Genomic DNA, 20,334 nt, shown 5'->3' on the forward strand with positions numbered 1-20,334 from the left:
CCAGCCAATCAGCATAATTCCATCCTGGTTTGCTTTTAGACCTGGGATGGGCAGTGGCCCTGACTGATGCAATCAGAATGAATCCTGGAGCTCATGGAGAAGCTACGAGGAAGACAGTCTTGTTCTATTAGACTTAAAGTTGTGAGGATGAGAACCTGGAATCAACAACACCCATGAGGGGAGAGTCTGGCTGTGAAATGAAGCAAAGACAGAAACTGGATTCCGAGTAGGTCATTGGAACTGCTGGATCAAGCCATTCCTGAAGCAGTTTCTACTCTATGACTTTTCACTAATGTGAACCAGGATATTTCCCTTTGGCTTAGACCAGTTAGAGCACTTTCAAATACTTGCAACCAAAAAGAGTCTCAAGTTATACATGACTGCTATACCCTGGGCTCATTCTAAAATCCACATACATTGATCCTAAAGAAACAAATCTGAAAAGACAAAAGGTGGGGAGTCAGAAGAGCTGCCACTTCCTGGCACTAGAGACAGGTTACCAAGACTTTCCACACCTGAGTTCCTTCCTCTGTTGGGTGATTAACATCTATGGGTGAATCCCATAGAAAGATGCAAAGGAAATCACTCCAGAATCATATAAAAAAGCACTATACAAACAAAAATTATCATTTTTATTAGCTCAACACCTTACTTATTCAAAGTTCAGAATTCTGGCATTCACAACTATCCAAAGCCTACAAAAATGTTTAAAAGCCTTTGTACAACAATGGATTGTTTTTTTAAATCAAATCCTATACTCTGCTCTAGGAGAGGAAGCTCCCTCTGCAGGTCAGAGGGGGTAAAGTGAGACCACAGACTCAGAGGAGCTTGACAGAATCAAGAAAGGTAGCTGAGAGCCAGCCTGACCTCCCGTTCTGGGCTCAGCACCAAGACGCACTGTGGCTCATTCCTTAGGTCCACCCAGACTCTTTTCTCCCCCATTGTAAACATCATCCCATCGACTCAAGCTTATGAATCATGAAAGAAGAACGATGATTTAATTTAGAAATTACTTCTATTAATTCTCATTCGCTATTTTGCAACTTTGGACTTGTCCTTACAATACTATTATTATCCAGCAAGGCAGATTTTATTTTTACTGTTTTCATATCTGAGATCTAAGGGGCCTACACAACAACCAACTTCACAGTAAAAGACTAAACTGTTTGAAAATTTTGCATTTTTTTCAAACATCAAAATACAGTCATTTTTTGCTAAATAAAAACAGGGAGTTCCCTGGTGACTCAACGGGTTAAGGATCTGGCATTGTCACAGCTGTACATGGATTGGATCCCTGGCTCAGGAACTTCCATATGCCTGGGGTACAGAAACAGCAGTTAGAATATAAAACGAGGAGTTCCTGTTGTGGCGCAGCAGAAACGAATCTGACTAGTAACCATGAGGTTGCAGGTTCAATCCCTGGCCTTGCTCAGTGGGTTAAGGATCCAGTGTTGACATGAGCTGTGGTGTAGGTCACAGACACGGCTCAGATCCCACATTGCTATGGCTGTGGCATAGGCTGGCGGCTGTGGCATAGGCTGGCAGCTGTAGCTCCGATTCTACCCCCTAGCCTGGGGACCTCTATATGCCATGAATGCAGCCCTAAAAAGCAAACAAAAAAAAAAAAAGAAAGAAAGAAAGAAAGAAAAGAAAAAAAGGAATGTAAAACAAGAAGAGTTTCTGACTGTTAAGCTGCATTTTGAGTCTTTAATCAATGGTGGTACTTATGGATTCTCTTTCTCTCTCTCTCTCTTTTTTTTTTTTTTTTTTTTTTTTTGGATACACCTGTAGCATGCGGAAGTTCCCAGGCCAGAGACTGAACCCTCACAACAGCAGTGACAACATAGATCATCAACCTCCTGTGCATCCAGGGAACTCCTTATGGATTCTCTTTTGATGGCAAAAGAACTACATTTTTGGAGTTCCATATAATACATAACGTCAGCTGGAAGAAATGTGGCCTTCACAGCACCCTCCTTTGACGAGCACAATCCTGGGGGCTGGGGTGGGAGGACAGGATGGACATGGGTTTCACTAGCGTCCCTGATTACTGGGCATCAACTCTGTGCCAAGTAAGTGCACCCATGACTAGACCCAGCAGGCCCCAGGCCACGTGACCAATGCGCAGGGTTAGGGTTCCCCAGAAGCAAGGAGCAGACAGGGCCACTCCTCCTTCCCCAAGGACAGGCTGCGTTCACACAGAACAAGCCCCACAAATACCACCAGTCTGTCTTCCCCATCTCCATCGGTGCCTCTCCATCTTATAAAACAAGTCGGCCCTTCCCTGTTCGAGGGTAACCTTCAATTCAGGGAGAGGGGGTTAAAGTCTCCATGCTGCCCTCGGGCCCAAGACTTATTCTCCAGTCTAGCTGTACCATCATTAAAGCTGATGCTTTGTCCCCTACCATCAGAGGTGCAACAAGTTAAAAGGCAAAGGACAAGAGGAGGGAGGGCCTGTCTCCCTGCCTCCTCAACCTCCAACACTTACCAGTCTCGACAGGGCTCTGGAACCAGCATAGATGATACCCACAAACAGCAATGAGGCAGGAAGCCATGTCAAAACATCAGATCTGGAAAAAGGAAGAGGCCATACTATTTCTGTCACTTTATGTCCCAAAGACCTCGCTGGAAGGTATGAACCTTCCCATGTACCAAATGCAGCACCCATGGTTGTTTAAACGTCCCCAGGTGACTTGTGAAGCGTGATGCGATCTGTATCATTGAGAGGGATGGGGGCTGACCAAGCCATCCTGCCTACAGCCCGTCACTCAGCCAACGACATGGTATCACTGAGCCCACAATCGGGCACAGGTGAGCTGGAGACAAAAAAGGCTTCCTGCAGGTTGGGAGAGAGAACCGATCAGACTTTTTTTAAGGAGCAGTGAACATTATTCTTTGAAATTTAAGTAGCCAGAGGCTTTGAACTCATGTCAAATTATTTTTTTTTAATTTTAAAAGGCTATTGACTAGGCAATGTACCAAACAGCTCCATGCAACCACAACGAACAGTGTGAGAGGATGAAATTGAAAAGGGTGCTCGAACTTGAGCTGGGTGGCCATGTGTGGAGCCGCAACCATTAACCTGGAAAGCCAGTTCAGGGAATCTCTAAGGATCTCCAAAGGCGTATTTCTTTGATTCTATCATGGCCACATCAGGAACTGCTTTTTCAACACAGTATAGCATCCTGCTCTCCTCAAGAGCAAAATCCCGGTCTTTATATAGAGAACTGATTACAGAGGCTTCCCCCATCAGTTATAAATGCATTCGGTTTGCTAATTCAAGTTCCCGGAGTCATTCGAATAATAAATATAAATTAATGAAACCATCCCAGTGAGATATAACATAATCATCCCAGGTAATTCAATGAACTGCTCTCCTGTGATGGTGCCTGTTCAAGAAATGGTCTTTGTTAATGTTATTAACGTGGGCAGGCACTCTATCCATCATCAGACCTTCCCAGAGAACACGGCAAGAAAATGTTTCTAGTCTCTTAATAAGGTCTTGAACGCTACTTCCTATACACATTCATTCAACCAAAACTCAGAACAACTTGCAAGGTGTTCACACCGCCAGGGTTAACATTAACAGGAGCAGCGTCGGTGACATTTTTTGAGCCCTTGCTACGAACCAGGCACTGTGCTGAATGTTTTCTCCCCTGTAATGTTTTTAAAATCTGCACGACAATCTCATGAGGGAAGTGTTGTTATTGTTGTTATTATCACTGTTACTGTTATTATCCCCCTTGTGTAGACGAGGAAACTGAGACACAAAGGGTTTAAGGAATTTGTCTATAGTGAGAAGAACTGGTCACAGCAAAGCCACAACTTGAGTTTAGGTCTGACTCAGGACCTTGCTTTGAACCACCTCTCATACTTCATCCTCAAGGATCTCACCATCTAATGGGAGACAGACATTGACATATAGGTAAGCTACAAACATGACATGATTTTGCTCTGGAAGCAGACCCAGCAACTAATTAGCTGAGGACTATTCTGCTATTACTAGTCCTGCAACAACCATAGACATCTGTACTTCCAACCGAAAAGTAACGAGAGAATGGAAATGCAGCCTCCATCTTAATGAGCCAGGCTAGGGAGTTCCCCTCATAGCTCAGTGGTAATGAACCCAACCAGTATCCATGAGAATATGAGTTCCATCTCTGGCCTCCCTCAGTGGGCTAAGGATCCAGCATTGCAGTGAGCTGAGGTGTAGGTCACAGATGTGGCTCAGATCTGGCGTTAGTTGCTATGGTGCAGCCTGGCAGCTGCAGCGCCAATTTGACCCCTAGCCTGGGAACTTCCATATGCCACAGGTACAGCCCTAAAAATAAAAAAAATAATAATAAGAGTTCCCGTCAGTGGATAAAAATCTGACTAGGAACCGTGAGGTTGTGTGTTTGATCCCTGGCCTTGTTCAGTGGGTTGAGGATCTGGCGTTGCCATGAACTGTGGTGTAGGTCTCAGATGCAGTTCGGATCTGGCGTTGCTGTGGCTGTGGTGTAGGCCAGCAGCAACAGCTCTGATTGGACCCCTAGCCTGGGAACCTCCACATGCCGCAGATGCGGCCCTGAAAGACAAAAGCCAAAGAAAAAAAAACAAAAAAAAAAACCCACTAATGGGCCAGGCTAACTGTTCCTCTTCTATGAAAAGGCTTTCCCATTAGACATGAAGGGTCAGGGTCCACAGTGTGCCAGGCACGAGAAGGAAGCCCAGAGCATGACGTGCAGGGAGCGTGAAGAGGCAGGAAGGTGTGCTTGGGGTGAAACAGCGCTGGCCCAGCTGCAGCGGGTACTTTGGCAGGAAGGTCAGTGAGGCCCCAACATGCATGCTCCACTCCTTCTTAAACAAAGAAAACTCCTGCTGACTCATATACTCCAAGAGACATCAAGGCATCTCAGCAGCCATGGACGTGAAGGAAAGAAAACAAGGCTAGGGAACAGCTTGTATTTTCACCTCTCTGCCCTAACATACAAAGAAATAACTTAAAAAAAATTTTTTTTAAGTATAGCTGATTTACAATGTTGTGCCAATGTCTGCTGTATAGCAAAGTGATGTAGTCATACATATATAAACATTCTTTCTCTCATATTATCTTCCATCATGTTCTATCACAAGAGACTGGATATAGTTCCCTGTGCTGTACAGTAGGACAAAGAAATAACTTTAACCAGAAAAAAATATGTCCAACCAGGTCTAGCTGGACTAAAGAAACTTCTGGGGAAATGCTACAGGGCAGCTATGTGAGCATCAGGCTCCAAACATGGATTATGGCCCAGAACCCAGGCACTGGTGCTCTGCTTCCCCAGGCACTGGTGCTCTGCTTCACTCAGGGCCCGTCTTCAGGGTGGATGGAGCCAGGGCAGCATGTGCCAATGGGGCAAGGCCTGCAGGAGAGGTAGTGGCCACAGAGCCCTTTCTTGCTCCTCTGAGCCTTGATTCTGGTGAGACCAAGGTCCACCTGCACCACACACCAACATAAAGCCACAGCTAGGACTTGCCGTTGTGGCATAGCGGAAACAAATCCGACTAGGAACCATTCAGGTTCGATCCCTGGCCTCGACCAGTGGGTTAAGGATCCAGCATTGCCATGAGCTGTGGTGTAGGTCACAGGCGAGGCTCAGATCTGGCGTTGCTGTGGCTCTGGCATAGGCTGGCAGCTACAGCTCCAATTTGACCCCTAGCCTGGGAAGCTCCATATGCCGCGGATGCGGCCCTCAAAAGATAAATAAATAAATAAATAAATAAAGCAAGCAAGCCACTGCTGCAGTTGAGAATGATAAACAGGAATCCCTGGGAAAAACTGCTGCCGAAACAGGTGTAGGTAAGACAAGCAGGAAAGGATGGGGAGAAAAGGAAAAAGGATGAAAAATCGAGAAGGGTTCTGCATTTATACTGTTTCAAAGTATCAAAACTCTCACTCCCCTGAAAAATCAGAGCATATATGTATGTTATATAGATTATGCAAGAAAAGACTCAAAGGAACAATTGCTGATAATCCATACCCAAAGGAAAAACCTTACCAAAAGCTTAGCAAACGCATGCGTATTTATGCATCTTAAATTAAAATAGATTGTTTCGTCAGCACATAATTCCTTGATTTATCTCTTTCAATTAACCCACTAATTATCTAACAGAGAAGGGAACTTCTGCATATATATTAGTGTGTACCCCAACACTCAAACTGTAAGTTCCATAAAGGTAGGAATCATGTTTGTTCTGTTCATATAAATAAATGTAAAATAGTACATGATAAATAAGGCAAAGAAGACTAAGGGACTGTAATATACCATAAGGGCACCCAACCTAGTCAGTGAAGATAGGAAAACCTTCCTCAGATAGGTGATGCTGAGATAAAACCCAAAACTGAACTGGGTACAGAGGGTGGGATGGAGCAGTGGAAGGGATACAATTTTCCAAATATAGCATGTGCAAAGGCCCTGTGGCAGGGAGAAACTGGGAAAAGGTAAGTTCAGCTTGAGCAGATGGAGAGAGAAACCCAGGGATAGGAAGGATGTGATGATCTGATCTACATTTTTGGAAGGACTGCTCTGGCTACAGTATCGAGAAGAGGATGGAATGGGGCTAGGAATGAGAGTGTGGGAGGTCAGGTAGGTAGACACTGCAGTGGTCCAGACAAGAAATGATGGTGATGGAGAGAATGGACCACTTTGAAAAATCAATAGGACTTGGTGATCATTTCCACTGGAGGTTGAGGGATAGAGGACATCAAAGATGACTCCCAGGTTTCCAGTTTGAATAAGGGGATGGACGCTGGTGCACTGAGATAAAACAAACTGGAAGAGGTTTGCCTGGGAAAATTATGAGCTCAGTCTTGAAAATCACAAACTTGGAACACGCAACAGAGACGTCAAGTGAGGACTGGACATAAGAGTCCAAGAGTCCCTCCCCCATCTCCCCTTCCGTTCTCTGGTGAGCAAGAATACACTATTAAATATGTCTTACCCTTGATTGTCCTGTATTCCCTTATCCCTCAGTTTTAAGTATAAAATTCAAGTATCTTTCCCTTCGGTCCATTATTCACAGCAATAAGAGTCTCTTTGTGTTTCTTTGTGCTTTTGCCATCTCTTAAAGTACTTTTGAAAAATCTTTTTCTTCAACAGGAAATGAAACTATAATCTCAATATCCTAGTGAGGTCTGCTAAAACTAAGGATTCTTTCCTTGGGAGATACAGCAATAAGTAATGGGAATCAGACCAGCTTCTGGGCACTGGAGAATATAATTTTATAATGTTCACATGGTTGCCCAAATCTTTGGAAATTATAATTAGCACTCTTCACTCCCAAGGAATGTTCCAGCAGTTAGCTGACTAACTTTAACCAACAGCTCTAAGAGAAGGACAAACTTCACCCATGTCTCTGGGATGCCCTTTCTTCTGGGTCAGGGCCTCTAGGGCTGGGTCATCTAGGAGTAGGGGCAAGAGGGATGCACAGGTACAGAGCAGGGGTTGTGGGCAGTGGAAAGAATATAGTTAAGCAAACCTTCCTATTTAGGAGGTTTATATCCCTACTTTCAAGCTGAGTTTGCGCTGAGAGCTCAGGGTTTTTAAAATTTATGAAATGGTGATAATAACACTCAGAAGCAACTGAGAGAATTTCCTAAGAGGACGAATACAGCATGTGGGGCAGCGCATGACACGTTGAAAATAGCGCCACCTCTCCATAAATGTTCTCCTTCTGCTTTTCCACACATTAACTCCAAGGACAAAGGCCACTAGGAAAGACTGATAGATCTACCCACATAAAATGGCCCAAAACACCACAAAGACAATTGAAAGATGATTTACAAAGCAGGAAAAATATTGGTAATATATAAACAGGCTGGAGTTTAATATTCCTGATACATAAAGAGTGTTTACAAATCAACAAGAAAAAAAAAAGTCAATGGACAAAAACAGGTAATTTTCTCTTTTCTTTTTCTGTTTGTGTTTCTCTCGCTCACCTCTTTCTCTCTCTACCTCTCTCTCTTTCTCACATACACACACATAAGAAATACAAATGGACAATAAATATATGAAGTTATTCAATCTACCAAATACAAGAAGAATTCTATTTTATTTTATTATTTGTCTTTTTGCCATTTCTTAGGCCGCTCCTGAGGCATAGGAAGGTTCCCAGGCTAGGGGTTTGAATTGGAGCTCTAGCCACTGGCCTGCACCACAGCCACAGCAACACAGGATCCGAGCCATGTCTGTGACCTACAGCACAGCTCACGGCAACGCTGGATCCTTAACCCACTGAGCGACGCCAAGAATTGAACCCTCATCCTCATGGATACTAGTCGGGTTTGTTACTGCTGAGCCACAATGGAACTAACTCCCTGTGCTGGTTTATTTTTGCACTGCCCTGCCTACCATCAAAGGAGGCAAGATAGGGTTAAGACCTGAGGAGGTCCTGCAGAATCTCGAGTCTCTGCTGTAAGGACCTCTGGGGAAGTGCTAAGTGTGCGCGTGTGTGTGTGTGTGTGTGTGTGTGTGTGTGTGTGTGTGCAAGCGCGCACGTGCGTGTGTGGTGGGGGGAGGGTCTCACAGCAAATCCCAGGCGCCTTTTGAAAGACTATTTGCTAAGGGGTCTGCTTTGAAAATAGCAGTGATTTTTCTTACATGATTTATAAGCACAAATGCTGCATCTTATTTGCATCGTGTACTTTTTGTCTTTTGCTGGTGTACATTCTGCTGTCCCTAAGAACCCTGATGAATAACGCATTTTACAAGAAGCTAACAATAGTCTGTTGGCATGAATCGTAAAACTGTTGTTATTGAGATGAAGGCTAATTAAATTAAATCACTTGTTTTTCAAATAGAGCATGCATTATTGAGGGAACATCTGCTCCCTGAAAACACTCAGTTTATCTATTCCTGGGAGCCTGGTGGGATTCTTGAGCTGAATTCTTGAAAATTCTGCATTATACTGACACCTAGTGACCTAAAAGCAGTTTCCAAACATGAAAATAACATGACCAAGATACTAGGGTTCCTATACTAACTATTGATTGGCATTACCTAAAACAGGTAATGATTGGTAAATTAGGTCATGATTGGCATCACCCAAACCTCAGTAACACACTGGAGTTCCTGCTGTGGTGCAGTGGGTTAACAACCCCATTGCAGTGGCTCAAGTGGCTGCAGAGGCATGGATTCGGTCCCTGGCCGGGTACAGTGTTAAAGCCTACACCACTGCTGCAGCTGCAGCTCAGATTGAGTCCCTAGCCAGGGATTTTCCATATGCCATGGGCGGGGCCATTTTAAAAAATTAAATAAATAAAATAAAAATTAAAAATCAGTAATACACCTTACAACTGCCAAGTCAATATCTGCTTCACAGTGTACAGGGACTTCTGTATATATTAACTTCCTAATTACAGAACTTGCCTAATTTCATTCTTTTGGTCCATTCCCGGTGAATATGGTCCTCAAAGAGTCTTACTCCCTTTCTATCCCTTCCTACCATTCTGAGAGCTTTCTCCTTCTTTACTCCTCCCCTGACTCACAGAGGGCCACACTCCCTCGACAAATCCCAGCCCTAACATGATAAGGGCCCTCCGTGAGCAAAGTACGGCTTGGTGTCCTGTCTCTCTGTACATTAAGTCCTACAATACTAATGTTACCAGAACCCAAGGACCCTTGACAGCTTCTCACAGAGGATAGCTTAGAGCCGGAGGTGGCAAATAAATCTCTTGGGCCAAATCCCACCTGCTGCCTGTCGCTGAAAATAGCATTGCTTGGCACACAGCCACACCCATCCATTTCCATTGTGCATGGTGCTCTCTTGCTACAACAGCAGAGTTGAGGAGTTGGGCCAGACTGTATGGCCCACAGAGCCTAAAACATTTACTCACAGGCTCATGTGCTGACCCCTGATTTAGAGTCAGCAGCTTGGGTCCCAAGGTCTGGAACTTCTGAGCTGTGGTACCCTCTGGCATCGCACCCCTCCTCTGGGAGGACCGAGGCTGGATGTGCAGTTGCGTGAGCCTTAGGAGACGGATGGCAGGGACTGCACAGAACAGGGACTGCCAGTACTAAGAAATACAGTCCAAAAAAGAACTACAAGCTACCCAGGTCCCCGAGTCAGTGAGGCAGGACAGAAGAGGCATGGATCTCATCTCTAATAGAGATGAAAAGAAAGAAAACCCAGTACGAGCACCTTGTGTGCAAACAGTGCATAAGGGACTGCAAATCCAAGCTAAGGTGTAAGACAGAACACCTCTGCTCTCAGGTCTGGGTGGGTTTACATTCCATACCATTGACTTAAGAGGCCAGAAAGGGCTGTATGGACACAGAGTGACAGCTACACGTGGTGAATCTATGATAAATTGTGAGTTCAAAAGATTTCTATGTACTGAGTAGTGCCCGCATGACCTGCAGGGGTCAAAGGCCAAAAAATCCCATCCTAGAGTTCCCGTTGTGGCTCAGTGGGTTAAGAATCCAACACAGTGTCTGTAAGGATGAAGGTTCAATCCCTGGCCTTGCTCAGTGGGTTAAGAATCCGGTGTTGTCATGAGTTGTGGTGTAGGTCACAGATGTGGCTCGGATCCCTCGTTGTCGTGGCTGGGGTGTAGGCCTGGCAGCTACAACTCCAACTCTGACTCCTAGCCTGGGAACCTCCATATGCCACAAGTGTGGCCCTAAAAAAAGAAAAACATCCCGTCCTAAGACAAATACTGCATGGTATCCCTTATATGTGGAAATTTTTTTTTTTTTTTAGAGCTGCACTCACAGCATATGGAGGTTCCCAGGCTAGGGGTCTAATCGGAGCTACAGCTGCCGGCCTACACCACAGCCACAGCAATGTGGGATCCAAGCCGCGTCTGCGACCTATACCACAGCTCACGGCGATGCCAGATCCTTAACCCACCGAGCAAGGCCAGGGATCGAACCCACAACCTCCTGATTCCTAGTCTGATTCGTTTCCACTGAGCCATGACAGGAACTCCAGAATCTTTTTTTTAAAAAGTCCAATTCATAGAAACAGTAGAAAAGTGGTTGTCAGGAATTGGGGGGAACAGGGAGAGTTTGGTAAAAGGGCACAAACTTTCAGCTACAAGGTGAATCACGTATATTGATTATTCATGGATGACAAATAATGTATCCTATGAGCATCTAATTATAATATGGTGACTTCAGTTGATAACATGGTCTGGATAACTGAAACTTGCTGAGATAGTAGAACTTAAAGAAAAAGATAAGTGATAGATGGGTTCATCAACTAGATGGTAGGAATCTTTCACAATATATACATATAGCAAGTCATTGCATTGTCCATTTTAACTACATTCAAATCTTATTTGCAAATGGTACTTCAATAAATCTGGGAAAAAAAATCCTTCTCTTTTACCATCACTGGCCTCCTGGCTCCCCCCAGAGATGCCCCCAATCAGCACACCAGCATCAATCAGATTTATTCACTATTATATGCTACCAGTAGCTCTCAGAATGTCTCCTGGGGAAGTTTTTTGTTGTGTTTTTTTGTTTTTTGTTTGTTTGTTTGTTTAGGGCCACCCTTGTGACATACGGAAATTCCCAAGCTAGGGGAGCTGCAGCTGAAACCAACATCACAGCCACAACAACACCAGATCCAAGAAGTTCCTGTCATGGCGCAGTGGTTAACAAATCTGACTAGGAACCATGAGGCTGCAGGTTTGATCCCTGGCCTCACTCAGTGGGTTAAGGATCTGGCATCGCCGTGAGCTGTGGTGTAGGTCGCAGACACTGCTCAGATACCAAGTTGTTGTGGCTCTGGCGTAGGCCAGCGGCTACAGCTCTGATTAGACCCCTGGCCTGGGAACCTCTATATGCCAGGGTGCAGCCTAGAAAAGACAAAAAAACAAAAACAAAAACCAACACCAGATCCGAGCCAAGTCTGCGACCTATGCTGCAGCTCATGGAAACGCCAGATCCTTAACCCACTGAGCAATGCCAGGGATCAAACCCACATCCTCAGGGGTACTAGTCATGTTTTTAACTGGCTGAGCCACAGTGGCAACTCCCCTTCTAGGGAAGTTTTGAAAGTTGGCTTTATTTCCCCCAAAAGTAGTTTCAACATATGTATACTTGTGAAGCAGGGAAGACTATCTCAAACACATGAATGTGAATGCAACTTTGTGAGCAAAGATGACTTTTTATAAAACTACAAGTCACTCAACATGAAGTATCAATACACTGCAATATTATTTGGAAATTTCAACCACCAGTGACTTTGATGAAGGTGGGCTAGCTCACTTAAAATCCAATCAATAATCAATCATTAAAAAGAAGTACAATCTAATTGGTTGTCTCACTGTTCATTTCCTGAGGGACAGGGCTGAGTTAATTTGGAGGTTTTATATTTACTATGGTTCTCCAGTAAAGACGCTCAATGGAAGACTAAGGGGTGGGGATTGCTTCATCTGTTAGAAATCTCTGGTCACAAAGGTATTATCATATAGGGTTTTTGTTGTTGTTTTGTCTGTTTGTTTGTTTAGGGCTGAGGTGAGGCATATGGAAGGAAGTTCCTGAGCCAGAGGTTGAATCCGAGCTGCAGCTGCCAGCCTACACCAGAGCCCCAGCAACGTGGGATCTGAGCCCCATCTGTGACCTACACCACAGCTCAGGGCAACACTGATTTTAACCCACTGAGTGAGGCCAAGGATTGAACCTGTATCCTCAGGGATGCTAGTCAGGTTCTCAACCCACTGAGCCATGATAGGAAGGCCATGGCATCAGCTTTTTAACTGTGAATTTCTCATACTTGAAAATCTTAAGAGTCAAAGATTGGGAGTTCCCATCGTGGCTCAGTAGTTAATGAATCTGACTAGGAACCATGAAGTTACAGGTTCGATCCCTGGCCTTGCTCAGTGGGTTAAGGATCTGGTATTGCCATGAGCTGTGGTATAGGTCGCAGACATGGCTCGGATCCCATGGTTGTGGTTGTGGTGTAGACCAGAGGCTCCAGCTCCAATTAGACCCCTAGCCTAGGAACCTCCGTATGTCACAGGTGCAGCCCTAGAAAAGACAAAAAGACAAAAAAAAAAAAAAAAAGTCAAAGATTTTCTCTCTTATGTGTAGTGGACAAAAAGTGGCAAGGAGGTTAGAGATTGCTTTCAAAATGTTTTCATTTAAACAAGTAGCCTGGTAATACAGGGGCCAGAAGACGGCACCTAAAATCTCCAATAAAATCGCACCTGAGTCTGTCCTCAGTGATGGTTCTAGAATCTAATAGAGTGACATGGTCTCACTGTGCTACAGACCTCTGGTCAGTTGAAACAGGTCATAATGTTCTTTGAGGATCACGTTTTGGAAATACAGAGAGCCTTTGGTGCAAGGCTCCAACATCTGCTAGGAAAATCACTTCAATGTTCTACAAAGGCTTGACCACAGCAGGAGCCACTACATAATGACACACTTGTGGCTGGACACCAGCGCTCTCTTTCCCAAGACAGAGGCTTCCAGAACATCATCCAGCAATCGCTCATAACAACTGGTTGCTGGGTAAACATCCTGGAAGGAGAATGATTCCACAGGGTCACTTAGTGGAGTCAATGATGATGTGGCCAGAGGCTGACCGATACAGCAGGTGTGGCCCCTCTGCAGTGTAGGAAACACGGTTCCAGGTCCTAAGACTTGTTTGAGAGGGAATCTGGGATTGTGCTGTGCTCTGGCCTATAAGGACAGTCTAAACGAGCTCTCTATGTTATATTCTATCAAGGACTACTTTGGGGCCCACCCTTCAGCCCCATCTTTATAATCCCCACTCCACAACGTCATTGGGGAGTCCTAACTGTCTTCCTGCTGCTGTTCCCATTTTTTTTTTTTTTTGTCTTTTTGTCTTTTTAGGGCCGCACCCGCAGCATATGGAGGGTCCCAGGCCAGGGGTCTATGGGAGCTGTAGCCACCGGCCTACACCACAGCCACAGCAATGCCAGATCCTTAACCCACTGAGCAAGGCCAGGGATGAAACCCGCAACCTCATGGTTCCTAGTCAGATTCGTATCCTCTGTGCCACGACGGGAACTCCTGTTCCCATTTTCAGTAGAGCCCAAACTTTGCTCACTCTGCACAAGGACATAGTCACACAGCAAAGCTGAGTTTCAGTTCTGTAATGACATAATTAGAAAGCCAAGCCCCAGGGGAACAGCAGCCACAGCAAACACAAACACAGCCCAGGCACACATGAAGGAACACTGGGGCTGGGTCTCTGCTGCCAGCTATCTGGTCACACGCCCCTTTGCCAAGAGCCAGTGGGAACTGGAAACCCTGAGCTGTGATGGCAATAATTAAGCACAAGACCCACTACAAACTAAGACACTGGAGTCTTGGATAAGAAGCTTAACTGAGCTGACATCGTGTGGGCAGCGGTGAAACCATCTAAGGGGATAGAGGTGAAAAGGTCTCTAGGACATTCTGCAAGGCGACTAAAAAAGAGTATGATGGTGGCTCTTTCAAGATGCATGGCACCTAGCGTCATGCAAGTTCAAGGGACAGCAGTGTCCAATGGGTCTCAAACGTCTCAGTCCAGGACCACTTCTTCTGGGAAAAGCATCTCGAGAATCTTTGACTTCACTCAGTTCTACTAGTCGTTCTCCCCACCCAACAAAAAAAATGCGATAACATATGAAGAATTGCATCAACAGATGACTAGATAAACAAAATGCAGTGTACATGTGGTATAGCAACAAAATATGGTGTATATACACCATGGAGTATTATTCAGCCTTAAAAGGAAGGAAATCGACAGAGTTCCCATTGTGGTTCAGTGGTTAACGAACCCGACTAGTAACCATGAGGTTGTGGGTTCGATCCCTGGCCTCACTCAGTGGGTTAAGGATCTGGTGTTGCCATGAGCTCTGGTGTAGGTTGCAGATGCAGCTCCGATCTGGAGTTGCTGTGGCTGTGGTGTAGGCCGGCAGCTACAGCTCTGATTTGACCCCTAATCTAGGAACCTTCATATGCCGCGAGTGCAGCCCTAAAAAGACCAAAAAAAAAAAAAAAAAAAAAGGCATGTTTTAAGTATGAACAATGGCATTGCTTTTAAGGAAATATGACTAAGGGAATGTTTAAAAGATCATGATTGGAGTTCCTACTGTCACACAATGGGATAGGCAGTGTCTCTGCAGTGAAAGGATGAAGGTTTGATCCCCAGCCCAGCAACGCGTGTTAAAGGGTATGGTGTTGCCACATCTGTGGCATAGGTTGCAACTGTGGCTTGGATCTGATCCCTGGCCTGGGGAACTCCATATGTCGAGGGGCAGCAAAAAAGGGGAAGAAAAAAAACAAACCATTCCATCAGAAATTATACGACAATCACAGTAAGGAACACTGTAAGCAGAAGACCCATACTGATCAGCATGGTGGACCCCAGTCCAAAAGCTGACAGCCAATTCTCTTGCTTCTGTTGAGGGATACATTCAGCTATTTAGGAGTCAAAATGCCTAAGGATTTAAACAAATATTAGAACTATCACAGGCCTTGTGAATTCAGGGCTTGTATTTGTTTAAACAAAGACCCAATTCTCCCGAAACTATCCACTATAACAATGGAGTATAAAGTAAGACCTGTGTATGACATCACGTATAAAAATCCCAAAAGCTCCTGTATTTTATCAAGTAGAGGATGCTCTACTATGGAAATGCAAATTATGACTCAATGAACTATTCCTTGGGATTAGTTAAGCATCTTGTATGGAATATTCTTTTTTTTTATTATTTACTGAAGTATAGTGATTTACAATGTTGGTTAATTTCTGCTGTACAGTAAAGTGATCCAGTTATAAATATGTACATATACATACAGAGTAGTACATATATGTAGTTCCCTGTGCTATGCAAGAGGACCTTGTAGTTAATCCATCCTATACATAATAGTTTGCCTCTGCTAATCCCAAACTCCTAATCCTTCCTTTCCCTCCCTCCCTGCCCCTCAGCAAATACAATCTGTTCTGTTTGTGAGTCTGTTTTTGTTTCATAGACATGTTGATTTGTATTGCATTTTATGTTCCACATATAAATGATATTATGTGGTATTTGTCTTTCTCTTTCTGACTTACTTCACTTAGTATGATAATCTCCAGGTCCATCCATGTTGCTGCAGATGGCATTATTTCATTCTTTTTTATGGCTAAGTATATTCCATTGTACATATACCACATATTCTTTACATATATAAATATATATTATTTTTTCTCATACTTGAAATACATATATATATATATATATATACACACCGCATATTCTTTAACCATTCATCTGTCAATGGACATTTAGGTTGTTTCCATGTCTTGGCTACAGTGAATAGTGCTGCTATGAATATTGTGTGGGATATTCTTTTGGGATGTAGACTATGATATAGTAAGGTCAGGGAAATTAATCCACACCCAAGTTTCCAGGGCCTCTCTTTGTAAAACCTCTTCTTTTTTTTTTTTTTTTTTAGTGGCTACCCCATGGCATATGGAGTTCCCAGGCCAGGGATCAGATTTAAGCCTCAGTGGCACCCTATGCCACAGCTATGGAAACAGATCCTTTAACCCACTGTGCCAGGCTGGCGATCAAAACTGCATCCTGGTGCTGCAGAGATGCTGCCAATCCTGCTGCACCACAGCAGGAACTCCTAAAATCTCTTAATACCAGTATTTTGCTCTCCAGTTATACATTTTTAGGAGAAGCCAAATTATTAATATTTATACTAGGCTTGTTCTCAAAGCTTCTCCAAAGTGCCAAGTCAAGGGATGACTTAGCAATAAAGCAGTTAATCTGATTCATGGAGAAGTTGGGCAGATAATTTGGACTCCAAAGCAAATGACTTGGCCGGATCACTCATTTGGGATGTTTATCTTATTCGTGTAAGCTTGACTTCATTTTCTTTTCATTTCATGCATCATTTCAGGCAAGGCATGGTGTTCTCAAAGAATCATGAGGCTTTATCTAGGTGATGCAGGACTGGATAGCCAATTCCAATTAAAATTTTGGCTGGAGGAGTTCCCGGCGTGGCGCAGTGGTTAACGAATCCGACTAGGAACCATGAGGTTGCGGGTTCGGTCCCTGCCCTTGCTCAGTGGGTTAACGATCCGGCGTTGCCGTGAGCTGTGGTGTAGGTTGCAGACGCGGCTCGGATCCCGCGTTGCTGTGGCTCTGGTGTAGGCCGGTGGCTACAGCTCCAATTCAACCCCTAGCCTGGGAACCTCCATATGCCGCGGGAGCGGCCCAAGAAATAGCAACAACAACAACAAAAACACACAAAAAAAAAAATTTTGGCTGGACAAAAATGTCGTGATCTCTGACATTTGTTTTAAATGTATTTGAAAAGCTGTCTTAATAGAGTCATAATAACAATGCGTGATCTGAATGGGACCCTGGCAAAATATGAATTGGTCTATAGGTGGGATAATAATATTGTATCAATGTTAATTTCCTCATTTTTATAACTACCATAGTCATGTAAAAGAACATCCTTGCTCTTAGGAAATACATGCTTAATAACTTAGAAGTAAAGAAAATCTGGAGTTTCCATCATGGCTCAGCAGAAACGAAAACTGACTAGCATCCATGAGGACATGGGTTCAATCCCTGGCCTTTCTCAGTGGGTTAAGGATCCAGTGTTGCCGTGAGCTGTGGTGTAGGTCACAGACTTGGCTCAGATCTGGCATAGGTGTGGCTGGGTGTAGGCTGGCAGCTACAGCTCTGATTCAACCTCTGGCCTGGAAACCTCCATATGTCACAGGTGCAGCCCTAAAAAGACCAAAAAAAAAAAAAAAAGAAAGAAAGAAAGAAAAGAAAAAATAAAATCTGCAAATTACTTTCGAGTAATTCAGAAAAAAATTACATATAAACATGTATGTATGTATATATAAAGAGAAATGGTAAGAGAAGCAAGGTAAAATAATAATTGGGGAATCTGAGTAAAGGGTATGGGAATTCTTTTTTTTTTTTTATTTTTTGGCTGCATGCACAGCATATGGAAGTTCCCAAGCCAGTGACTGAACCTGTGCCACAGCAGTGACCCAAGCTGCTGCAGTGACAACACTGGATCCCCAACCTGCCAAGCCATGAAAGAACTCCAGGCATGGGAATTCTTTGTTCTATTTCCAACTTTTCTATAAGCAAGTAATAACTCCAAAATAAAAAATTTACCAACAAAATTTAAAGCTGATTTAATAACTTATTCATAGAGGGCCTATGATCTAAAACTAAGCTAAACTAATATGTATTATAAACTGTATGTCTCAGTTTATTTTAATATTGCATTAGTGGCCTCATTATCCAGGAAAATACTGCTTGAGTTCTATTTGATTATAAAATCATTGGATCTCAGGATTAGAAGGGAATTAAGCGATCAAACTCAAATAACCATCTGTGTTTCCCAATGCAACACCAGAAAAAGTTAAATAATATAAAAGGAAGCAGAGTATGAATCATGAGTCAAGCACAGAAGAGGTGGTTCTACCTTGAACTGCTGTTGATTTCCGCCCAGCCCAGTTTCCATGACGCATGAAGCAAGATTCCACCAATTAAGGTCTGCCACCTGAAAAAGATCAAGGCCAGTGTGAATTTCACAGCATGCCATGAAACGCCATCCAGCTCTGGCAGATCTGTCGATGGACACTTGATCCTTCTTATAAAACTTTCCTCCCACTTTCTCCTAATGGTCATCCCAATTCTCAAGCCCATTTTTCTCAACCTCTATTATTCCTTGAGTCCAGCTGTACCATTCAGTGCTGACACAGATGTTCCTCTCTTCTTATTCTAGATGTTTCCTGAACGACCTCCCCCATAGCCACTTCTCCATTACCTCTGTCCTGATGATTTCCAAATCCCTCTTCTCACCATGAGACGTCCACTCCGATACCCCACCAGCTCCCGATGAAAGCATGTCTAAAACAATACCTTGAACCCCTCCTCCCCATCGTGGTCCTCCTCCCTATATGCCTAATCAGCCAAACCAGAAGACGAGATGTCATCCTAGCCCTCCACTACCATCACCTCTGTCATCTACTTACAAAATCCTATTGACTTTATCCACATAACATCTCTGAAATCCAAAGCCTTCCCCTCTATCCCTCTACTTAATTCAGACTCTTATCATCTCACACCTGGACCACAGCATCAGTCCCCTAACTGGTCACCCTCTCTCCAGGGTTGTCTTGTATCATCCATTCTCCACCTCATAGCCAAAGGGTTTCTTCTAAAACATAAACCTGGAGTTCCTGTCACGGTGCATCAGAAACAAATCCGACTAGGAACCATGAGGTTGCAGGTTCGATCCCTGGCCTCGCTCAGTGGATTGAGGATTTGGCATTGCCATGAGTTGTGGTGTAGGTTGCAGATGAGGCTCAGATCTGGCAGTGCTGTTGCTGTGGCATAGGCCAGCAACTGTAGCTCCAATTAGACCCCTAGCCTGGGAAGCTCCATAAGCTGCAGGTGCAGCCCTCAAAAGACCAAAAAAAAAAAAAAAAAGAAAGAAAGAAAGAAAATGGAAACCTAATTGTGCTCCTTACTTTAAAAAGAACTGATTCTTCCCTGTGCCTTAAGCAGCAGCTCTCAGCCTCTTTCCTGCCCCAACACACCTGGGGTCTGAAGCTCACGTGAGACACATCTCCTCACATGCAGAGGGGAGGGGGAGCCCAGGTGACAAGATCAACACCTCTCCCTGCCCCACTGCAGGAAGCACGGCAAAACGCCAATGAGTGACGGGTACTATAGACATAACTTTATCCTGTTTCACACTTAGTGCTTTTTTACTTTCAGTGAATCACACATAAATTTCAAAACCTTATATTTACTTATGACTTAAGACACCTCACCTGGGAGGTGATCACACACACCCACATGCTAGGACACAACAATGAAGAACCCCTGGCCTACAGGACAAAGTCACTAGTGTGTGACACACAAGCCTGCCGAAAGTTCCTGTCTGCCAGGGTCAGTTCCTGTCCGTCTGCCGATGGCAGCCACATTCCGGCCACACCCAACAGCCCAACCAACAGATTATTGAATTAAATAATCAAAATAATTAAAAACAAAATGAAATGGCAAGGAACAAATTGAAAAAAAAATTTCAAAATATATGATGGAAAGGTGGTTGGCATCCTTCAAATATGAAGACTTAATTAAATTAATAAGAAAAATACTAAAACCCTAGTAAAAATAAAAGGGTAAAAGGCAAAAATAGGCAATTCACTGAAAAAAGAGATACAAGCAGATAGCATAAGAAAATGGTCCAACTTTATGGATTATCTAAGAAATGATAAGATAAAACAATGTGATACCATTTTTTGCTCATGAAGTCAACAGAGAGGAAAAAAGTCAACAGTCATGTTTTGCGTACAGTATCATAGGAACTTTCATAT

At 43.9% G+C, this 20,334-nt stretch overlaps 1 protein-coding gene across 8 annotated transcripts in view; it reads right to left on the reverse strand.

Moving 5' to 3' along the window:
* TMEM241 (transmembrane protein 241) overlaps nt 1-20,334 on the reverse strand; it is a 102,171-nt gene that overhangs the window by 77,511 nt on the left and 4,326 nt on the right. For 7 of the 8 annotated variants that reach the window (XR_002345438.1, XR_002345439.1, XM_021097745.1 and 4 more), the window contains exons 3-4: nt 18,432-18,509; nt 2,489-2,570 (exon numbers count right to left, since the gene is read on the reverse strand). Coding sequence is in view for 6 of the 8 variants with exons in the window: in XM_021097745.1 (XP_020953404.1) it covers nt 2,489-2,570; nt 18,432-18,509 (160 nt within the window). In the remaining 2 variants the exon portion in view is untranslated. The remainder of the gene's footprint in view (nt 1-2,488; nt 2,571-18,431; nt 18,510-20,334) is intronic. The other variant, XM_021097749.1, reaches the window with a different exon arrangement.

Source organism: Sus scrofa, chromosome 6 (assembly GCF_000003025.6).
Source record: "Sus scrofa isolate TJ Tabasco breed Duroc chromosome 6, Sscrofa11.1, whole genome shotgun sequence".
NCBI lineage: Eukaryota > Metazoa > Chordata > Mammalia > Artiodactyla > Suidae > Sus > Sus scrofa.